Source organism: Hyla sarda, chromosome 9 (assembly GCF_029499605.1).
Source record: "Hyla sarda isolate aHylSar1 chromosome 9, aHylSar1.hap1, whole genome shotgun sequence".
Taxonomy (NCBI): domain Eukaryota; kingdom Metazoa; phylum Chordata; class Amphibia; order Anura; family Hylidae; genus Hyla; species Hyla sarda.
The window spans coordinates 16,159,401-16,183,276 of NC_079197.1; the positions used below are offsets into that span (position 1 = coordinate 16,159,401).

Here is a 23,876-nt window from a genome sequence, read left to right on the forward strand (position 1 = left end):
AAATCAACTGGTGCCAGAAAGTTAAACAGATTTGTAAATTACTTCTATTAAAATATCTTAATCCTTCCAGTACTTATTAGCTGCTGAATACTACAATGGAAATTCTTTTCTTTTTGGAACACAGAGCTCTCTGCTGACATCATGACCACAGTGCTCTCTGCTGACATCTCTGTCCATTTTAGGAACTGTCCAGAGTAAGAGAAAATCCCCATAGCAAAAAAAAAAAAAAAAGCTGCTCTGGACAGTTCCTAAAATGGACAGAGATGTCAGCAGAGAGCACTGTGCTTGTGATGTCAGCAGAGAGCTCTGTGTTCCAAAAAGAAAAGAATTTCTTCTGTAGTATTCAGCAGCTAATAAGTACTGGAAGGATTAAGATTTTTTTAATAGAAGTAATTTAAAAATCTGTTTAACTTTCTGGCACCAGTTGATTTAAAAAAAAAAAGTTTTCCACTGGAGTAGCCCTTTAAAGCAGTGTTTTCCAAACAGCGTGTCTCCAGCTGTTGCAAAACTACAACTCCCAGCATGCCCGGACAGCCAACGGTCAGGACAATGCTCCTGCTGATTCGATGTGTCTTGGCCGTATGTCTAGGAGCGGATTTTTATTAGGCTGTTATATTGGGAATACAACCAAGCAGGTTCAAAAATCAAGGTCTGCCCGATGAGGGCCCTTAAAGGAGTACTCCGGTGGGGAAAAAATGTTTCCAAATCAACTGGTGCCAGAAAGTTATACAGATTTTTTAATTACTTCAATATAAAAATCTTAATCCTTCCAGTACTTATCAGCTGCTGTATGCTCCAGAGGAAGTTGTGTAGTTCTTTCCAGTCTGACCACAGCACTCTCTGCCGCCACCTCTGTCCGTGTCAGGAACTGTTCAGAGCAGGAGAGGTTTGCTATGGGGATTTGCCCCCTGCTCTGGATAGTTCCTGACACGGACAGAGGTGGCAGCACAGACTGGAAAGAACTACGCAACTTCCTCTGGAGCATACAGCAGCTGATAAGTACTGGAAGCGTTAAGATTTTTATATAGAAATAATTTACAAATCTGTATAACTTTCTAATTAAAAAAAATATATATATATTTTTTTTAAGGAGTACTATCGTGCAGGACAATTTATCTCCAGCTCTCCCATAGAGATACATGGAGTGCCATGCGTCACAACCAAATTGCCTCCAGCTTTTGCAATACTACAACTTCCTGTATGCTGGGAGTTGTAGTTTTGCAACAGCTGGAGGCACACTGGTTGGGAAACACTGAACTAATGTATGAGAGCTGAACCTATGCTGGTCATGATTTGAGGATATTTGAGTATACATCCGCAGTCAGGATGCCTACATTTAGGGTACGTTCACACGAGCGGATTTACAGCGGATTTTTAGCTGCGGATCCGCTGGTGAAGGCCCCGCTCTATGCTGTCTTTACATGTGCCTGCTCGTAGCAGCAATACACCGTGACGAGCAGACACCCTGCAGCGATGTGCACGGCGTACTCTCACATTGCGGCCATTCTCCCTGCTCTGAGCGAGGCAGAGAGCTCCACCATGTGCGAATATACTGCGACTCGCACATCGCAGTGTGTCTGCTCGTAGCGGTGTATTGCCACTACCAGCAGGCACATGTAAAGACGGCATAGAGTGGGGCCTTCATCAGCGGATCCGCAGCGAAATACTCTGCGAAAATCCGTTCGTGTGAACCTACCCTTAGTCCGGATGCCTACAGATACGACTGATGGCAGCATCTACGCAGTGTGAACGGTCCGGGATGCGACGAATTCATCTGGAACACGAACATAATAGGGGGGGATTTATCGAAACCTGCCCAGAGGTAAAGTTGCTTAGTTGCCCATAGCAACCAATCAGATCGCTTCTTTCACTTTGGCGAGGCCTTGTTAAAAATGAAAGAAGCGATCTGATTGGTTGCTATGGGCAACTCAGCAACTTTTTCTCTCCACAGGTTTTGATAAATCTCCTTCATAGTGTGAACTTACCCCAAGACCGTCGTGTGCAAAACTTCTACAAACGTGTTCCGTTGGGTCTTGGTGGTGAGCGCTGTCAATATGGCCGTTCATAACTTCACAGGTATCCGCAATAATATACAGTAGTAAACAATAAAAGCGCATTGTAAGGCCACATTCACACGGTGCATTTGGTTGTATTTGTAGCCGTAAAAAACGTACAGACAGTTTTTCTAAACAAGTAAAGTTGTCGAAATTGCTGCATGTTATTTCACATTTTTACTGGCGCTTTTTTATTTATTTATTTAAATTTTTTTCTCTTTTATGGTCGGATTTTGTTATTCCGCCCGTTAATTTTGACTTATGGTCACAAGTAATGAACATGCCTTTATTTTAATGGCTTTATTTTTTTTTCGTACAATGAGGGGGAGATTTATCAAAACCTGTGTAGAGGAAGAGCGGTGCAGTTGCCCATAGCAACCAATCAGATCGCTTCTTTCATTTTTCACAGGCCTTTTGAAAAATGAAAGAAGCGATCTGATTGGTTGCTATGGGCAACTACACCGCTCTTCCTCTACACAGGTTTTGATAAATCTCACCCCATAATGTGTGCACTGACAGACGCTTTCCATAGACTTTCATAAAGTGCATTATTTTACAAAAATACATCCGTAATGTTATCCAGGAAAATTTTTTTTTTTTTTTTTTTTTTTAAACTTAATTTTTATTGAAAACGTTATATATATATGTATATATATATATATATATATATATATATATATATATATATATATATATATATCAACTGGCTCCAGAAAGTTAAACAGATTTGTAAATTACTTCTATTCAAAAATCTTAATCCTTTCAGTACTTTTGAGCTGATGAAGTTGAGTTGTTCTTTTCTGTCTAAGTCCTCTCTGATGACACCTGTCTCGGGAACCGCCCAGTTTAGAAGCAAATCCCCATAGCAAACCTCTTCTACTCTGTGCAGTTCCTGAGACAAGCAGAGATGTCAGCAGAAGAGCACTGTTGCCAGACAGAAAAGAACAACTCAACTTCAGCAGCTGATAATTATTGAAAGGATTAAGATTTTTTAATAGAAGTAATTTACAAATCAGTTTAACTTTCTGGAGCCAGTTGAGATATATATATATATATATATATATATATATATATAAGTTTTTTCCAGAAATACCCCTTTAAAGGGGTATTCCGCCCCTAGACATCTTATCCCCTATCCAAAGGATAGGGGATAAGATGTCTGATCGCAAGGTTCCTGCCGCTGGGGACCCCCGCGATCTCACTGCTGCACCCGGCATTTGTTTAGACCAGTGGTCTCCAACCTGCGGACCTCCAGATGTTGCAAAACTACAACTCCCAGCATGCCCGGACAGCCAACGGCTGTCCGGGCATGCTGGGAGTTGTAGTTTTGCAACATCTGGAGGTCCGCACGTTGGAGACCACTGGTTTAGAGCGTCGGGTGCAGCGCTGGTGGCTCGTCAAGTCTATAGACTCTAATTGAGGGGGCATGAACGTGACGTCACAAGCCTCCGCCCCGCATCGCCAGTCATCCGGCATGGAGTGCAAGGGATGTCTGGGGTGCCCCAGCCGGGACCCCCGTGATCAGACATCTTATCCTTTGGATAGGGGATACGATGTCTAGAGGAGGAGTACTCCTTTACACTGTGTGAACTTAGCCTAAAGGTTGGGTGTGTGATGTTCTCTAGCTGCTCCCAGGTCTGTAGTTACGATCTTATTTAGCCTTCGGAAATGTATTCTGTTTTTCTACTTTGTGTCATAGACCTTTGCCTTAGTTTATATACGAGGACTGTCTTACGAGGCTATAAACAGACAGTATACTGTGGGCAATCGCTGGTTGTTGTCACCTGACAGCTGGAATGGAGTCGCACTTTAAGGTATCAGTCTAACCCTCTTACGTCCCCTAATGTTCATTATTGGGATTGATTCCTATAGCGCCTGCTGCTCCACACAGAGTACAGTGTCTTATAGATGGCAGCCTATGTTCTGCTGACAGGTATGCTGTATTTGTATTCCCTGTTATAACTGCAGTGTTTCCCAACCAGGGTGCCTCCAGCTGTTGCAAAACTACAACTCTCAGTATGCCCAGACAGCCAAAGGCTGTCTGGGCATGCTAGGAGTTGTAGTCTTGCAACAGCTGGAGGCACCCTGGTTGAGAAACACTGCCCTACCGCTCCTGCTTTATAACATGATACCTGCAGATTGTACTGTATTGTATATATCATCTGCTCAGCTCCTCCTGCTCTATAACATGATACCTGCACATTGTACTGTATTGTATATATCATCTGCTCAGCTCCTCCTGCTCTATAACATGATACCTGCAGATTGTACTGTATTGTATATATCATCTGCTCAGCTCCTCCTGCTCTATAACATGATACCTGCAGATTGTACTGTATTGTATATATCATCTGCTCAGCTCCTGTGTTTTCTGGTACAGAGCTCCAAATCCCCTTCTCCTCTCCATTTCCGTTGTCCTTACTAGACCTGTAGTTGCAGACATCTTTACGTAGTCCCATTGAATCTTAGCTGTCAGCTGATTTCCGACATGTTTATCCGTGACCATTGTACTATAGTGGCCGGCGTGCTGCTAATAATCAGGAATCATGCTTTTCCTGGGAGAACGCACCATCGGCCCCTCCTTTGTTTCGGTACACACCTCCCAAAAGTATTGCTGGGGATTGGGTGAGGATCTGCTTCATTGTCAACTTCTCACAGTGTACCAAACAGTGCACACTAGAACCTTTGTCCCATCATAACTAGTGACATGTGTACAACCGCGTCCAGCGTGGAGCAGTTCAGTATGATCAAGTGTCGGCACCAGGTAAGAAAAAAACAAAAACCTGACCTTACGTGATCCGGGTGATTGGTGTGTGTGGGGTGGTGGGGGTTGTTGTTTTATGATGGTCCCGAAATAGGGTTAATTTCTTTGGTACGGGAGTTGTACGCTATGTAATGCATTTTCATCTAAGCCAGTGGTCTCCTAACTGTGGCCCTCCAGATGTTGCAAAACTACAATTCTCAGCATGCCCGGACAGCTATTGGCCACGGTTTGGAGACCATTATAGCAAAGCTTCAGCTCACCTGGATAGGATTATCACAAGAGCGGACTGTGCAGGCCAACACCTTTAGGCAATAGTACAATAAGAGTCCAGCGCGGCGACGTGCACATAAAAACTTCAGATGTATTTTGTGTGACTTGGTGAAAAATGTGCAGGATACAAGAGGCTGCAGATAAAAGTACAGCGATCCCTCAACATACAATAGTTTCAACATACAATGATCTTTTCTGGACCATTGTAAGTTGAAACCAGACTCAACATACAATGTACAGACAGTCCAGATCTGTGATACCTGTCAATGGCCGGAAGATCTGAGCAATCAGAATGGACGGTCACTGGTAAAACCCCTGTATTACTGAAGTGTATGCACTGACTGGTGTCTGGTAGCGCCCCCTACAGTACAGGGAGGCATTACATGTTCTGAACTACTCTTTACCTGTATTACTGAAGTGTATGCACTGACTGGTGTCTGGTAGCGCCCCCTACAGTACAGGGAGGCATTACATGTTCTGAACTACTCTTTACCTGTATTACTGAAGTGTATGCACTGACTGGTGTCTGGTAGCGCCCTCTACAGTACAGGGAGGCATTACATGTTCTGTACTACTCTTTACCTATATTACTGAAGTGTATGCACTGACTGGTGTCTGGTAGCGTCCCCTACAGTACAGGGAGGTATTACATGTTCTGTACTACTCTTTACCTGTATTACTGAAGTGTATGCACTGACTGGTGTCTGATAGTGCCCCCTACAGTACAAGGAGGTATTACATGTTCTGTACTACTCTTTATCTGTATTACTGAAGTGTATGCACTGACTGGTTTCTGGTAGTGCCCCCTACAGTACAGGGAGGTATTACATGTTCTGTACTCTTTACCTGTATTACTGAAGAGTATGTACTGACTGGTGTCCGGTAGTGCCCCCTACAGTACAGGGAGGTATTACATGTTCTGTACTACTCTTTACCTGTATTACTGAAGTGCATGCACTGACTGGTGTCTGGTAGCGCCCCCTACAGTACAGGGAGGTATTACATGTTCTGTACTCTTTACCTGTATTACTGAAGTGTATGCACTGACTGGTGTCTGGTAGTGCCCCCTACAGTACAGGAAGGTATTACATGTTCTGTACTACTCTTTACCTGTATTACTGAAGTGCATGCACTGACTGGTGTCTGGTAGCGCCCCCTACAGTACAGGGAGGTATTACATGTTCTGTACTACTCTTTACCTGTATTACTGAAGTGCATGCACTGACTGATGTCTGGTAGCGCCCCCTACAGTATAGGGAGGTATTACATGTTCTGTACTCTTTACCTGTATTACTGAAGTGCATGCACTGACTGGTGTCTGGTAGCGCCCCCTACAGTACAGGGAGGTATTACATGTTCTGTACTATTCTTTACCTGTATTACTGAAGTGCATGCACTGACTGGTGTCTGGTAGTGCCCCCTATAGTACAGGGAGGTATTACATGTTCTGTGCTACTCTTTACCTGTATTACTGAAGAGTATGTACTGACTGGTGTCTGGTAGCACCCCCTATAGTACAGGGAGGTATTACATGTTCTGTGCTACTCTTTACCTGTATTACTGAAGAGTATGCACTGACTGGTGTCTGGTAGCACCCCCTATAGTACAGGGAAGTATTACATGTTCTGTGCTACTCTTTACCTGTATTACTGAAGAGTATGCACTGACTGGTGTCTGGTAGCACCCCCTATAGTACAGGGAGGTATTACATGTTCTGTACTCTTTACCTGTATTACTGAAGTGTATGCACTGACTGGTGTCTGGTAGCGCCCCCTACAGTACAGGGTGGTATTACATGTTCTGTACTCTTTACCTGTACCAGGATTAGCTGCTCCTTTGGACACCAGGTGAGGGCGGCTCCATGTTACTTTTTTAGGACACTGTGTACTGTTCAGGACCCCGAAGAAGCTCCTGTCCTCTACATAGACCAGTGTTTCCCAAACAGGGTGCCCCCAGCTGTTGCAAAACTACAACTCCCAGCATGCCCGGACAGCCTTTGGAGGCTCCCTGCTTAGGAAACACTGATATAGACAGTGATTACAGCTCCAGCAGATCTTTATTACTTTCATATATAAGGACTTGCTTTATCTATATTAGTTTTCTACTTATTTTTCTTTAATTCTCACTTTTTCCTATTTTTGGATGACATTTTGGTGCCTTTAGAACCAATTACCAGGTTTCCACAGAATTCTGATCTCAACATACAATGGTTTCAACATACAATGGTCGTCCCAGAACCAATTAATATTGTAACTTGAGGGACCACTGTATCCAAAGCAGAAGATAATCCCTAAAAAAAATTTCCTTTTATGTCATTGATTAAAATCCAAGTCCCCCAGTACAGATAAAGCCCCTTTCACACGACCATCATGTTCCTGCTAAATCTCCCATCATGATCTTCTGTCACAAAGTCCATAAAATGGTCGTCAAAGAATCCCGTTCACTTCAATGGAATTTTTTCGACCATCCTTCATCATCAGTTATAGTCTGTTATGATTAACGTCCGTTATTTTTGACGGTGCAAATAACGTTGCATGCGCTAATTTTTGTTTTGTCAAAAATAATGGTGGAATAACAGACGTTAACATTTGAACATTGAAGTCTATGGGTGACGGGTGTTTACTAATGACATCCATTATTGTCTGTTATTTTTATATTCCGTTATGATCCGTTATTGCTACTGAGCAAGCCTTTCAACCAGGAAGTCAAAAAGGGGTTAAAATTAGCGGAGAACAATGGATCTTAATGGATAAAATAACGCATCATAACGGACGGCCAATGTCCATTATTTTAACAGAATGTCCGTTATGATCAGTTGTGATCTATCTATCTATCTCATATATATCTATCTATCTCATATATATCTATCTATCTCATATCTATCTATCTCATATCTATCTATCTCATATCTATCTATCTCATATCTATCTATCTCATATCTATCTATCTCATATCTATCTATCTCATATCTATCTCATATCTATCTCATATCTATCTCATATCTATCTATCTATCTATCTCATATCTCTCATATCTATCTATCTCCTATCTATCTATCTATCTATCTATCTCATATCTATCTATCTCATATCTATCTATCTATCTCATATCTATCTCATGTCTATCTATGTTCCACGGAGAGCAGCACAACCTAAATCAGTATTCCTGTAGTAGGTGCACGCTGTAAGGGATCCAGGGTAAGTGGTTCCACTCTCATATACGTTTCTGCAGCCTCTCGCTGCCTGAGCTTGAGAAAGGTAGCGAGAGGCTGCAGAAACGTTGCTCCGTTTTTGTGCACTGGAAATGGAATAAATCCACTATTTTGCCACCATAACTTTTTGTGTGCTGCTGTTTTCGGGACTTGTATCCATCTATCTATCTCATATCTATCTCTCATATCTATCTCTCATATCTATCTATCTCATATCTATCTATCTCATATCTATCTATCTCATATCTATCTATCTCATATCTATCTCATATCTATCTCATATCTATCCATCTATCTCATATCTATCTCATATCTATCCATCTATCTCATATCTATCTCATATCTATCTCATATCTATCTCATATCTATCTCATATCTATCCATCTATCTCATATATATCTCATATCTATCTCATATCTATCTCATATCTATCTCATATCTATCCATCTATCTCATATCTATCTCATATCTATCTCTCATATCTATCTATCTCATATCTATCTATCTCATATCTATCTATCTATCTATCTCATATCTATCTATCTCATATCTATCTATCTCATATCTATCTCATATCTCTCATATCTATCTCATATCTATCTATCTCATATCTATCTCATATCTATCTCATATCTATCTATCTCATATCTATCTCATATCTATCTCATATCTATCTTATATCTATCTATCTCATATCTATCTATCTCATATCTATCTCATATCTATCTCATATCTATCTATCTCATATCTATCTATCTCATATCTATCTCATATCTATCTCATATCTATCCATCTATCTCATATCTATCTATCTATCTATCTCATATCTATCTCATATCTATCTATCTATCTCATATCTATCTATCTGTCTCATATCTATTTATTTATCTATCTGTCTATCTATCTCATATCTATCTATCACATATCTATCAATCTATCTATCTAATATCTATCTATCTCATATCTATTTCATATCTATCTATATCTATCTCATATCTATCTATCATCTATCTCATATCTATCTATCTGTGACGGATCCTAGAGTCATCCTACCTACTTGGATGGACTTTGGGACATCGCTATTTGTACCCCTCAGTTGATGTTGTCCAGTGACATAAAGCTCAGAGTTAAATCATATCTATCTATCTATCTATCTTCTATCTATCTATCTATCTCATATCTATCTCATATCTATCTCATATCTATCTCATATCTATCTATCTCATATCTATCTATCTATCTATCTCATATCTCTCATATCTATCTATCTATCTATCTATCTATCTATCTATCTCATATCTATCTATCTCATATCTATCTATCTATCTATCTCATATCTCTCATATCTATCTATCTATCTATCTATCTATCTATCTCATATCTATCTATCTATCTATCTATCTCATATCTATCTCATGTCTATCTATGTTCCACGGAGAGCAGCACAACCTAAATCAGTATTCCTGTAGTAGGTGCACGCTGTAAGGGATCCAGGGTAAGTGGTTCCACTCTCATATACAAGTCCCGAAAACAGCAGCACACAAAAAGTTATGGTGACAAAATAGTGGATTTATTCCATTTCCAGTGCACAAAAACGGAGCAACGTTTCTGCAGCCTCTCGCTGCCTGAGCTTGAGAAAGGTAGCGAGAGGCTGCAGAAACGTTGCTCCGTTTTTGTGCACTGGAAATGGAATAAATCCACTATTTTGCCACCATAACTTTTTGTGTGCTGCTGTTTTCGGGACTTGTATCCATCTATCTATCTCATATCTATCTCTCATATCTATCTCTCATATCTATCTATCTCATATCTATCTATCTATCTCATATCTATCTCATATCTATCCATCTATCTCATATCTATCTCATATCTATCTCTCATATCTATCTATCTCATATCTATCTATCTCATATCTATCTATCTATCTATCTCATATCTATCTATCTCATATCTATCTATCTCATATCTATCTCATATCTCTCATATCTATCTCATATCTATCTATCTCATATCTATCTCATATCTCTCATATCTATCTCATATCTATCTATCTCATATCTATCTCATATCTATCTCATATCTATCTTATATCTATCTATCTCATATCTATCTATCTCATATCTATCTCATATCTATCTCATATCTATCTATCTCATATCTATCTATCTCATATCTATCTATCTCATATCTATCTATCTCATATCTATCTCATATCTATCCATCTATCTCATATCTATCTATCTATCTATCTCATATCTATCTCATATCTATCTATCTATCTATCTATCTATCTATCTCATATCTATCTATCTGTCTCATATCTATTTATTTATCTATCTGTCTATCTATCTCATATCTATCTATCACATATCTATCAATCTATCTATCTAATATCTATCTATCTCATATCTATTTCATATCTATCTATATCTATCTCATATCTATCTATCATCTATCTCATATCTATCTATCTGTGACGGATCCTAGAGTCATCCTACCTACTTGGATGGACTTTGGGACATCGCTATTTGTACCCCTCAGTTGATGTTGTCCAGTGACATAAAGCTCAGAGTTAAATCATATCTATCTATCTATCTATCTTCTATCTATCTATCTATCTCATATCTATCTATCTATCATCTATCTCATATCTATCTATCTATCTCCTATCTATCTATCTATCTATCTATCTATCTATCTATCTATCTATCTCATATCTATCTCATATCTATCTATCTCCTATCTATCTCATATCTATCTCATATCTATCTATCTATCTATCTCATATCTATCTCATATCTATCTATCTATCTCATATCTATCTATCTATCTCATATCTATCTCATATCTATCTATCTATCTATCTATCTATCTATCTATCTATCTATCATCTATCTCATATCCATCTCATATCTATCTATCTATCAATCTATCATCTATCTCATATATATCTATCTATCTCATATCTATCTATCTCATATCTATCTATCTATCTATCTCATATCTATCTCATATCTATCTATCTATCTATCCTTATTATAAAGCAAATATACACAAAATGTTTTGACTGTCAGCACAAATGTTATGTGACTGTATCTGTAGATTGAATCGTGTGTTGACATTCAAATCATTTTTCTTTTGTCATCGTATGTATATTTTGTTCTAATAAAGATGGGGGATTTTGTACATAAATATGACTAACAAGAATATTTATGGCCCATCCTAGTGGTCTCCAAGCAGTGTGTCTCCAGCTGTTGCAAAACTACAACTCTCAGCATGCTGGGAGTTGTAGTTTTGCAACAGCTGGAGACACACTGGTCGGAGACCACTAGGATGGGCCATAAATATTCTTGTGTGTCCTGCAAGATTGGACCTCCCAGAGGTGAAATACCAGAGGGGTTCTACAAAATTATATATATATATATATATATATATATATATATATATATATATTCCACAACAGAGTGCGTTTCGGCCTTGTGCCTTTGTCAAGCATATATATATAAATAAACCATAAGCAAACTTTAGACCAAATTCTGTCTCCCCATGACAACACCTCTTGCCCATACTCTGACTTGGTTCAGGGTTGTCATAGGGACATCCATATAAGTGTGAACACATATAGATATCACTGTGGGTCAATGAGTTGGAGCCACAAGATGTCACCATGACACAGCTAAAACGGCCCATGTCACAGGCAGTAAGTGTTGTCATGGGGAAATATTATCCGATTAGCTGCAGGACGCGGGGATGAGACTTTAAACATTGTGACAACATGTAAGTGAATGAAAATGATTTAACTTTTTCTTTATTATTTATATGAATGAGCCATTTATATAACAATACAGAGCAATTCAACCAATATAGTAAAACCTCTTTGAGAATAAAATGGCTGCAAGGCGTAATGTATGGTGGAAAGAGAATCCGTTACACAAAATCTGGATAAGGTCCCATTCATTTCGGAGCGAAATACAGTGTAAAAATTCTCGGAAATTTCGGTGCAGCAGAGTCCGATTATTTTTTGGAAAATTCTGCCACGGAAATTCTAAATGGGGATTCCTTCTTTCGGCATAATCCGCTGGGAAATGCATTGCTGTCAATGGACACAACGCATGTCCCACAGTTTCAGTGCCGACTACGCACGGAATGTTCCCGCTGCGCACAGAATGTTTGCCCGAAACTTTTCTCTGAATGGGCCCTAAGGGGATGGTCCTTAAAGGGGTACTCCATCGGAAAACAATTTTTTTTTTTTTTAAATCAATTGGTGCCAGAAAATTAAACAGATTTGTAAATTACTTCTATTTAAAAATCTTAATTCTTCCAATACTTATCAACTGCTGTATACTCCAGAGGAAGTTGTGTAGTTCTTTCCAGTCTGACCAAACTGCTCTCTGCTGACACCTCTGTCCGTGTCAGGAACTGTCCAGAGATGGAGCAAATCCCCATAAAAACCTCTTCTGCTCTGGACAGTTCCTGACATGGACAGAGGTGTCAGCAGAGAGCAGTGTGGTCAGACTGGAAAGAGCTACACAACTTCCTCTGAAGCATACAGCAGCTGATAAGTACTGGAAGGATTAAGATTTTTATATACTGTAGAAGTAATTTACAAATCTGTATAACTTTCTGGCACCAGTTGATTTGAAAAAAATATTTTTACAATGGAGTACCCCTTTAACTTGAAACCAGACTTAACCTACAATGCTACAGACAGTCCAGATCTGCAAAAGTGTGTCAATGGGTGGAAGTGCTGACCAATCAGAATGGGCATTTCACTGGTTAAACCCCTATATTACTGAAGTGCATGTACTGACTGGTGTCTGGTAGCGCCCCCTACAGTACAGGGAGATATTACATGTTCTGTACTACTCTTTACCTGTATTACTGAAGTGCATGCACTGACTGGTGTCTGGTAGCGCCCCCTACAGTACAGGGAGGTATTACATGTTCTGTACTCTTTACCTGTATTACTGAAGTGTATGCACTGACTGGTGTCTGGTAGCGCCCCCTACAGTATAGGGAGGTATTACATGTTCTGTACTACTCTTTACCTATATTACTGAAGTGCATGCACTGACTGGTGTCTGGTAGCGCCCCCTACAGTACAGGGAGGTATTACATGTTCTGTACTATTCTTTACCTGTATTACTGAAGTGCATGCACTGACTGGTGTCTGGTAGTGCCCCCTACAGTACAGGGAGGTATTACATGTTCTGTACTACTCTTTACCTGTATTACTGAAGTGCATGCACTGATTGGTGTCTGGTAGTGCCCCCTACAGTACAGGGAGGTATTACATGTTCTGTACTACTCTTTACCTGTATTACTGAAGTGCATGCACTGACTGGTGTCTGGTAGCACCCCCTACAGTACAGGGAGGTATTACATGTTCTGTACTCTTTACCTGTATTACTGAAGTGTATGCACTGACTGGTGTCTGGTAGTGCCCCCTACAGTACAGGGAGGTATTACATGTTCTGTACTACTCTTTACCTGTATTACTGAAGTGCATGCACTGACTGGTGTCTGGTAGTGCCCCCTACAGTACAGGGAGGTATTACATGTTCTGTACTACTCTTTACCAGTATTACTGAAGTGTATGCACTGACTGGTGTCTGGTAGCGCCCCCTACAGTACAGGGAGGTATTACATGTTCTGTACTACTCTTTACCTGTATTACTGAAGTGCATGCACTGACTGGTGTCTGGTAGCGCCCCCTACAGTACAGGGAGGTATTACATGTTGTGTACTACTCTTTACCTGTATTACTGAAGTGTCTGCACTGACTGGTGTCTGGTAGCGCCCCCTAAAGTACAGGGAGGTATTACATGTTCTGCACTACTCTTTACCTGTGCCAGGGTTAGCTGCTCCAGATGGGGGCTGCTCTATTTGACATTTTTTGGGACACTGTGTGTACTATATAGACAGTGATTTACAGCTTCCAGCAGATATTTCTTACTTTTAATCTGTATTAGTTATCTACTTATTTTTGATTAATCCTCACTTTTTCCTATTTTGGGGCTTCAGAACCAGGTTTCCATAGAGTTATGGTCTCAACATACAATGGTTTCATCATACAATGGACCTCCTGGAACCTATTAATATTGTAACTTGAGGGACCACTGTATAACTAAGGGTGGGTTCACACTATGTTTGCAGTGTACAGGTGCCGGATCCGGTTGGGGGGAGTAAAAACCGTCCGTTTCTGTATCCCAGCTGGATCCGGCCCGAACCCCATTCATTTCAATGGGCCGACCGGAGTAAAAAGCTGACTCCGGTCGGCTCATTTTTGCCCCTAATACGGTTTTCCCACCGTACCTACAACCGTGTATACCATGGTTTTAGGTCCGGTTAGAGAACCGTATACGGGGCAAAAATGAGCCGACCGGCGTCAGCATTTGACTCCGGTCGGCCCATTGAAATGAATGGGGCTTGGGCCGGATCTGACTGGAATACAGAAGCAGACGGTTTTCGCGACCCCCCCCCCCCAACCGGATCCGACACCCGTACACTGCAAACGCAGTGTGATCCCACCCTAAGAAATATCTGTGCAGAATTAACTTGTTTGTCAATATTCTTACTTCATCAGTGATGGATCTAGTCTCGACCCTCAAGGACAAACTCTTTGATGCTATCAAAATTAATCTCCTGGGTAGAATCTACATTCATATACATTCCATTACAGTTTAAGACTGCTTCACCCGTGTTTAGTCTGTAACCATAGGTATTGTCCCCAGCGGATACGAACTCTGTGATGTGTGTGCCCTGCGGCAATTTGCTAGTCAATCCTCCCAATTGATCACCTAAAGGTGGGGTCCACTCCCCGTCTTTGCTTACAAACACAACAGCATCTGCACAACTATAGAAACATCTCCTCTGCAGTCTGTCCAGAAGGCTGTACAATTCAAGCCTGGCATGAGCCATGGTAAAAATGGCTATGAAGATGTTGGCGTTCTTGTTGGGCTTGGGGTATTCTTTGGTAAATTTCAAATTCACGGCTGCAGTTTCCCCATCTATGAAGTTTACCTCAGAAATTTCATTGGTTGGTTGGAAAACATACCAAAAAAGCTTATGGGGGTCAGTCACCATGCTTGTTTGGGGTAAATTAGACCTCTGACTGAATTTGCCCCACAAGGAATTCATGAACAGGTCAGATATTTGCCTTTTAGTTGGATTCGCCATTATATTATCAGCCCGTAACTGTATTCCTTCTTTCTCAAGGAAGGAGTCAATGTATTGCTTCTTCTTGTCGTCATCTGTGCACCAGTTGGGGTAGCCCAAAGCCTCCTGGTGATCCCGACGGTGTAAATCAATGTAGGGTGCAAAGAGTTCATCTGTGGTGTTGGAAAAATGCCAAACCTCGTGGATCTGTGCTATCCTATACCCTTTCTCTACCGCCATCTGTAGCTCTATGGTGCACCATGTTCCTGTTAGAGAGCGTTCCTCATCGTTGTGGGAACACCGCTGCCCCTGACGATTCACGGCACAAGTGTAACATAGCGGGAAGATTATGTCTTTGTTCATTTTCATGGGTAGGACTGGAAAAAACAAACCACGTGGTGGATAGACCTTAACTTTAGCTAAGCCAAAGTATTGGTTGATAGGACCAAAGTTTTCAACAATAATTTCTGGGTGGCCTACAGGATATGGCTTAGTCTTGTTGACAAATGGGTAAAGACTGGTAATTTGGTAGTAATGTATAGTCTCTCCTGGCTCTGCTTTGTGATACAGCTTAATAGTCTCAGTTGTATCTCCTTGATATAGAGCATCCCGAGGGTCTAATGGTGTTGGAAATTGCTTTTCGTGAAGGAAATCTTGAAGACTCCCATCCCTCTCAAGCATTTCCTTCCATTCATGTCCACATAATGCCCGGATTGTGAATCCACAGCGCAGTAGGTATTGCTTTTTGGCCATGAAGATGTGATATACCTGACTGTAGGCAGGTTTTGGGGCATCATTGCAATCATTTGTTTTGCGGCAAATTGGACAGCCCCTGAAACACTGGAGAAATTCAAAGGCTATATCCTTGCCATCGATACGAGCATACCCATCCAATAAATATTTGCCCACACGCTTTTCACCACCATTTAAAGCGTGCTGTATGGGAATGTTCTCTGTGTGGGCGACATACATGAGCCACTGAATGGCTGGGGTTGAGGGGCGTTTTTGAGAACTATGGTAATTATCACCAGGTAAAATGCCTATGGTGTTTTTGGGAAGGAAATTAAATCTATACATTGCCATACAGACCGAGTGCAAGGATATCAGCTGAAAGGGGTCCACACACTGGTCCACTTCAAGATATTTCCTACTCAGCTTACAGTATATTGTAACTTGTTTCTTGCTTGCTTCCATCACTCGATCTCGGTATCGTTCACTAGCCAGCCTCAGCACCTCCACCGCCTGCTGACAATGTGACCTCAGCTCTGACTGTAGATTAAATATGGTGTTTTTGTGTTCCTCATACCACGCCAAAAATACTTTTCTATCACCTGGAGTCATGTAGTCAACATCATAATACTCATTAGGTGGTAAAGGGCCTATATAAGTCTGGTTGACTTCAGTGTTAAAAGAGTGAGGGAAATATCCCACTGACCCTGGACAACCCGTCGCTGCAGGAAGATCAACCAAATTCATGGGTAGGAAATTTTGAAAATCGATGAATCTCAATTTCAAATCTGGAAGACTTACACTTAACATTTTGTGGCCTCGTGTGATCAGTTTTACTTGTAGCTTTTCTTCTATCAGGGCTTGAACAACAAAGTGGGCCTCATACCTGCCGGCATCATGGGTAATAAAGGTGAAACCATTAAATTTACCACTGGTGAAGAATTTAACAAATTCTTGTAGACATGCCTTGCCCTCGAATTCCCAGGTAAGGTTCCCTTTCAGTGTAGTGCAATAGATGAAGTTTGGTACACGTGTGTCCTTCTGGTACACATAGTCGTAGATTATATATTTCTCGGTCACCTCTGGTGGGGTGTACGGCTGCATATAACACTGATGACTGGAATATCTATCAAGACTTACACCACAGACATTACAAGACAAGCCTTTACACTCGTGGTTGATATCACTCCCTACGTAACGCACGCAAGAATCACAAAACGTTTTCGGTTTACATAACAATTTGTCACCCTTGGCTAATCGCTGGTGGTGCTCGAAACATTCCCTTGAGCGGCAGAATATGCGACAGCTGGGACATTTTGGTTGCTCGCCATCACTTTTCACACAGTCGTCTCTCTGACAGGCTTTACAAAAGTATTTGCAGGAGTGACTGTTCTTGTGATGAAACACCGAACTGCACTGCTGGCAAAAATAGGCTTCCCCAAGAAAACCTTTCACGTTTTTGATGCCGTAATAGTGGTCTTCGTGGTGTAAAATATAGACAATCCGACCCGTCGGGCTTGAATCTGTATGGAAATATTTCCAATTGTCCTGACTGTGGTAGAGAACTTTAATGTTGATGCCCAGATGTTTCTCAAATTTGGCTATGTCGTCAAAACTCACAAGCTCACTGTCGGAGATGGACAAGTCCTTGTGCAGTTGCATGGCGCGAGAAATGATAATGGCATCGGTGATGTCGGAATCGGCCAAGAGGGCATATATACTGGCGGCCAAACACAAATTGGAATTGAAATTGTTAAAGTCAAACAACCATCGTTTCTTCTGCTTTATGATCTGGCTGTACGCAATAGATTTCAGCCGCCGTTGTACACCACCTCTTCGGTTTTTCAATACAGTGGCCACGAGTTTTAAGGTAACACTGCGTAAACACTCTCCATTACTTTGCAGAGTTCCGGCAACAGATTTTAAAATGTCCAACGCATTAAAATCCTCATGGGAATACTTAGAGGACAACACGCAGTCTAAGAAATTTCCACCTTTCAGTCTTAGTTGTACAAAGTCTCCCGGGCTAGTGCCAGCTAAAACTCTATCCAGCACAGTCTGAATGGCAGAATGCAGAGCAGTCAACATCTCAGGATACGATTTTATTGAGTCTAGGTTCACAAATCTAAAATGGTCAATATGCATAACGCTGTTAAATTTGGGAAAGTTTTGTTGTCTATAAGATATAAGTTGCAATATATCAGTAGTATCGATCATTTCATCAGTGTCGCTATATGGCGGTGGATCCCATGCTGTCTCCTCACTGCCATGAAATTGTGCTTCATCATTATCCGTTATGGTGATTTTGAGCCCTTCTATTTTTGGCATTGCGCCCTCAAAAGGCTGACATTTATTTAATACGCATTCCCTTTTAGCTGGTGTAATATGAAGCGTTGGTTCCGTTCTCTTTCTATTACCATTTCCACGTAACGCCATTATTGTAACGCCATTTACCTCCAATATTAGCCCACTACTTGTAGGAGCTTTTGGCAGACCCACACTTGTTATTTTTCCTTGTTCTCTGGATCCCTCCTTGTGTTCTTGAGCTGGAGGCATTGTGACAATTTTCAGGGTGTCCACTTGAACAGCACCAGATATTGTATCAGTCCGTATTGTTTTGTCTGTCAAAAAGAGAAACGCATCATGTGAATGATTTGCTCTTAAATTTTGTAATGATCTGCATTTTTACATATGATTGGTGCTTTTTTCATATACATATATACATATATATATATATATATATATATATATATATATATACATATACATAGAAGTACAGGATCCCCTACTATGTGTGCAGTGTATAACACACTATTAAAGGGGTACTCCGGTGAAAACCTTTTTTCTTTTCAATCAACTGGCTTCGGAAAGTTAAACAGATTTTTACATTACTTCTATTAAAAAATCTTAATCCTTCCTGTACTTATTAGCTGCTCAATACTACAGAGGAAATTCTTTTCTTTTTGGAATGCTCTCTGATGACATCACGAGCACAGTTCTCTCTGCTGACGTTAATATAATAATAATAAGTCTTTATTTATTGTTGTCCTTAGTGGGATTTGAACCCAAGTCCCCAGCACTACAAGGCAGGAGTGCTAACCACTGAGCCACCATGCTGCCCTTCGCATACATCTGCTGTGCATGGTTGCTAAAATGGACAGAGATGTCAGCAGAGAGTATTGTGCTCGTGATGTCATCAGTGTTCCAAAAAGAAAGGAATTTCCTCTGTAGCATTCAGCAGCTAATAAGTACTGGAAGGATTAAGATTTTTTAATAGAAGTAATTTACAAATATGTTTAACTTTCTGGCACCAGTTGATTTAAAAGAAAAAAGGTTTTCACCGGAGTACCCCTCTAACATAAGTTTCCACCAACCAGCTCTGGAAGAACTGAAAATTATTGATAAAGCCTTTAGAGTAGAAATCTGCTAAAAATTACCATATACAAGTTTTATAATGGCCAAGACTAAAAATGTAGTGTGACTGCTACGAATAAAGCAACATTATACCTGCAATGTTTAGAGCCTGGGGACCTGGTGCAAGATTTATAAATAAAATATATATGTATATATCTTCATTCATAATATAGCAGGGGCTCAAGTAGAAAAAAAAGAGCACTTCTAATAAAAAAAAAAAACAATGTTTATAAAAACCTTACATAAAATATGTTAATACAACACAATTCTTAAGGTAAGGGACCTCCAGCAGGCATGTCAGCTGAATGGGACCTGCATCATCCCATGGAGGTCCCAATCAGTAGGTGCATTAAAGGGGTACTCCACCCCTAGACATCTTATCCCCTATCCAAAGGATAGGGGCTAAGATGTCAGATCTCCGGGGTCTCGCCGCCGGGGACCCCCGCAATATAGCAAGCAGCACCCACCTGTAACTGCTTCCGGAAGCGCTGGAGGATCTCAGGCTAATTCCTCCCGACCATGGGGGACTGAAGATCGTGACGTCACGACTCCGCCCCCGTGTGACTTCACGCCCAACCCCCTCAAAGCAAGTCTATGGGAGGGGGGCGTGACGGCTGTCACGCCCCCTCCCATAGACTTGCATTGAGGGGACGGGGCGTGACGTCACGATCTTCCGTCCCAGTGGTCGGGAGGAATTAGCCTGAGATCCTCCAGCGCTTCCGGAAGCAGTTACAGGTGGGTGCTGCTTGCTATATTCCGGGGGTCCCCAGCGGCGGGACCCCGGCGATCTGACATCTTATCCCCTATCCTTTGGATAGGGGATAAGATGTCTAGGGGCAGAGTACCCCTTTAAAGGGCAGTGGCTCAAGCCCCCTTTTGAGTCTATGGCCCAGATTTATCAAAGAACGTCTACGGTAGAGCTATTTTCCCACATTTATTTGGGTGGTGGGTTTGACGAGCGTGCATCTTATTTATCAAGAAGGTGCAGCAGGATGATGAATTGTCGGAAATGATAAATATGTGACCACTGCAGGGTCAAAAGGCGCATAAAAGTCTCAAAATCTGCTGCATGCGCCTGAACTGCGCCTAAACATGGACAAAAAAAAATGCAATGATAAATCTCCCCCTATGCGTGCACGTCACTGAGCAGCAACATATTCCACAGCACTGTACAAAACAGGGGTCCATGTACAGACAAAATCAGTAACAGACTATTCAACAATTCAGATAAGATAAGATGGACCAAGGGCTTACAAGCACCAGAAAAGTTTTGGAGACATAAGTTGAGGGTTAGGGAGGATGTTATTCTTCAAGGGGTTAATTAGCCTTATAAAATCGATGGTCTATCCTCAATTGCTTGCTAGGTACTGCATGTTGCCCTGTTCAGTTGAATGGGACCAAACTCCTGTACCTGGCACCACTGCTCCTAAACTGTGAAGGTGCTGGGAGTCAGACCATGGCTGATACAATATTCTGAAACTAGGCCAAGACTGGCTAATGCCCCATGTAAAAGACCAGCGATCAGGTCCGCGCAGACATTGTGCGGCCTTATAAATCATTGCTTGTTGGCAGCACATATACCTATGTAAATAACATATGATATCAACAATGACGTAAGTGATCAAACATCCACCAATCTCTAAGGGAAACTGACAGCCGGTTCGCCCAGCACGAAACCCAATACACAGGGTTATAGTGCAGGTGAACTGGATTACAATACGGTATAATTTACCCGGATTGTTCTGGAGATAGACCACTCCTTGTCCCCTTATCCTAACCTGCACAAAGGCTATGTGATAGCCTGGGGGGTGTAGGGTATGGGGAGTGTAGCTGTGCGGTGATTAAAGGGTGCTTATTAACCCTTGCTATTCGTGATGCCAGGGTGAGGGCTCCTCAGTAATGCTTGTCCTACTGCCACCCTTCCCAACAGTGATAGGGAGGTAGATAATAATAGATTGTGCACAACCGGAGAGTTTTCTGAAACTTTTAAAAAACTTTTACTGAAGATTTTCTGCAAGCGTTATAAACGGAACAGCATTATAAAAGCATACAACTGCTTTCTTTGGAGATTGACAAAGGTTGGGACTTTAGCAATTTAGAGTCTTTAAGGTATTATGCGCTGTTCCACTGGATATAGGGGACTTAGTTGCGGTACAGTAGTCACGCTAGCTTTAGCGGGGGTAGTGTAGAACTCACGGTTTTAGTTCAGCTGAGGCCAGTAGGTTTTCAGGCCTAGCGTGTCTTTGCAAGTTGCGCAGATCCGTCCTGCTAGTCCGGCATCCAGGAGAGCAGCAACCCAATAAAGCGATAATTGGCTACAGCTCCTTTATATGGACAGGGGCTGGACTAGTGCTAACTGGTCCATATTTGTGTCAATCACCATTACAAAGGCTTGTGGGTAACATGTGACCCAAGGACCTCCAAAGGTCCTCCAACATACCATAGAGGATATTAAGGTCCTGCGACTCTAAACAAGGTAAGTACTCTATACATTATATTAGATATACATTATTATCAAATATACACATGTATTAACATTAGAGTATTAGAATTGAGGAGGGGCGACTAGGGGCTGTCCCACCTGAGGGACCCTACCTGAGCGTAGTCACTCTGACTTTGGGGACCTCTACACTAGGTACAGTATGCAATACGGTACCGGGACACCACAGTTGTAGATCTGATAGATCTACTCTGGCTGCCCGCACTAGGGGGAGCTGACTACATATAGATTTAAAGTATAGACATAGTGTGCAAAAAACTATGCTGAAAGAGCAAACAAACAAAAAAAACATACAGCAGCGAGCGGCGAGTGCCAGGATCTACACTAACATTGGCGCGGTGGATGTGATCACCTACTTTGATCAAGATGTACACTAAGAAGCTCCCATTTCTTAAGGTAGTAAATCTAGGAATAATGCAATTCATACTGTATTAACCTACATATTCAGCATGCGCTGCTGCTTATTTGCCTTTATTTGCGCTTACCGATAGAATTAGGCTGCATTCACACCACGTTTTTGCAATACAGTTCTCGTATCAGGTTTTTGATGAAAAACGGATTCCTCAAAACCTGACTAAACTGTATCAAAACGTGTGTACAAATTTTAACCCGTATACGGTTAAAAACCGTATAGGGTTCTAAAGATGATGTCCGGTTGCATCAGTTTTTTAAGAAAAAAACGTATACATTTTTAACTTTTCCCTCTTTTTGAAAAAAGTTTCACTTGTTTGATTGAAAATTAAAAAAAAAAAAACTGTGCAAAGTCAAAAACCGGATGGTGAAAACCGGATGGAATCGAACGCACATACAGTTCTGTACGGTTCCCATTGACTCCCATGTTTGAAAAACCATATACAGTTTAATACAGTTTTTCACCTGGACGAAAAAACGTGGTAGACTACGGTTTTGGGTAAGGGTAAAAAAAAAACAGACTAAACCGGATGATGCGTTTGGCATATCATTTACAATGTTTAGTCAATGCATATGGTTTTCTATACGGTTCCGTACAGTTTTTAACTTGAAACTGTATACAGCAGTGGTCTCCAACCTGCGGCCCTCCAGATGTTGCAAAACTAAAACTCCCAGCATGGCCGGACAGCCAACGGCTGTCCGGGCATGCTGGGAGTTGTAGTTTTGCAACATCTGGAGGGCCGCAGGTTGGAGACCACTGGTATACAGGAACTGTATAGCAAAAACGTGGTGCGCATGCACCCTTAAATATAAGGATAAGTTCATGTTCTGAGCAGATTTTTGCATGAAGCTGCAGGAAAATCCACATGTGTAATGGTACGTTCACACGTACATAATCCGCCGCGGGCTCATAATTCCGCTGGCAGATCTTCCATAATTCCAAATTCCACAGCCGTTGGCTGTCCGGGCATGCTGGGAGTTGTAGTTTGGCAACAGCTGGAGACACACTGTTTGGAAGTAAGTGTGGGGGACTCTGGTGCCAGATCCCCTTTAAATGGGCACTGTCACCAACTTTATTTTTTGATATGTTGTAGTACTTATGTACTACAACATATCTCTAATATACTTTTATTATTATTTTTTTTTAATTAAAATGCTTTAATATACATTTGAAAACCGGCCACTAGGGGTCTCCCTCCTAGTGGCCGGCTGCAGCCTGGCGTGACGTCACGCCTGAAAAAGGACTGATGCGGCCGGGCATCGGTCCTTTTTCATTCAGCCTGCGCTCGCTCCCTGCCTGTCAATCAGACAGGCAGGAAGCGAGCGCATTGGCTCCCCGGCCACTGGCTGGGAGGCCACTCCTCC

The 23,876-nt window shown here is 41.4% G+C and overlaps 1 protein-coding gene across 3 annotated transcripts in view; it reads left to right on the forward strand.

The window, feature by feature from the left end:
• Positions 1–1,931: 1,931 nt before the first annotated feature.
• Positions 1,932–23,876, forward strand: part of FPGS (folylpolyglutamate synthase) — a 66,336-nt gene continuing 44,391 nt past the window's right edge. The window contains exons 1-2 of one of the 3 annotated variants that reach the window (XM_056540450.1): positions 1,932–2,076; positions 3,754–3,868. In XM_056540450.1, the coding sequence (XP_056396425.1) occupies positions 3,851–3,868 (18 nt within the window). In that variant the 5' untranslated portion in view covers positions 1,932–2,076; positions 3,754–3,850. Of the gene's footprint in view, positions 2,077–3,753; positions 3,869–4,662; positions 4,819–23,876 lie in introns of those variants that run through there. The other 2 variants (XM_056540451.1, XM_056540449.1) reach the window with 2 other exon arrangements.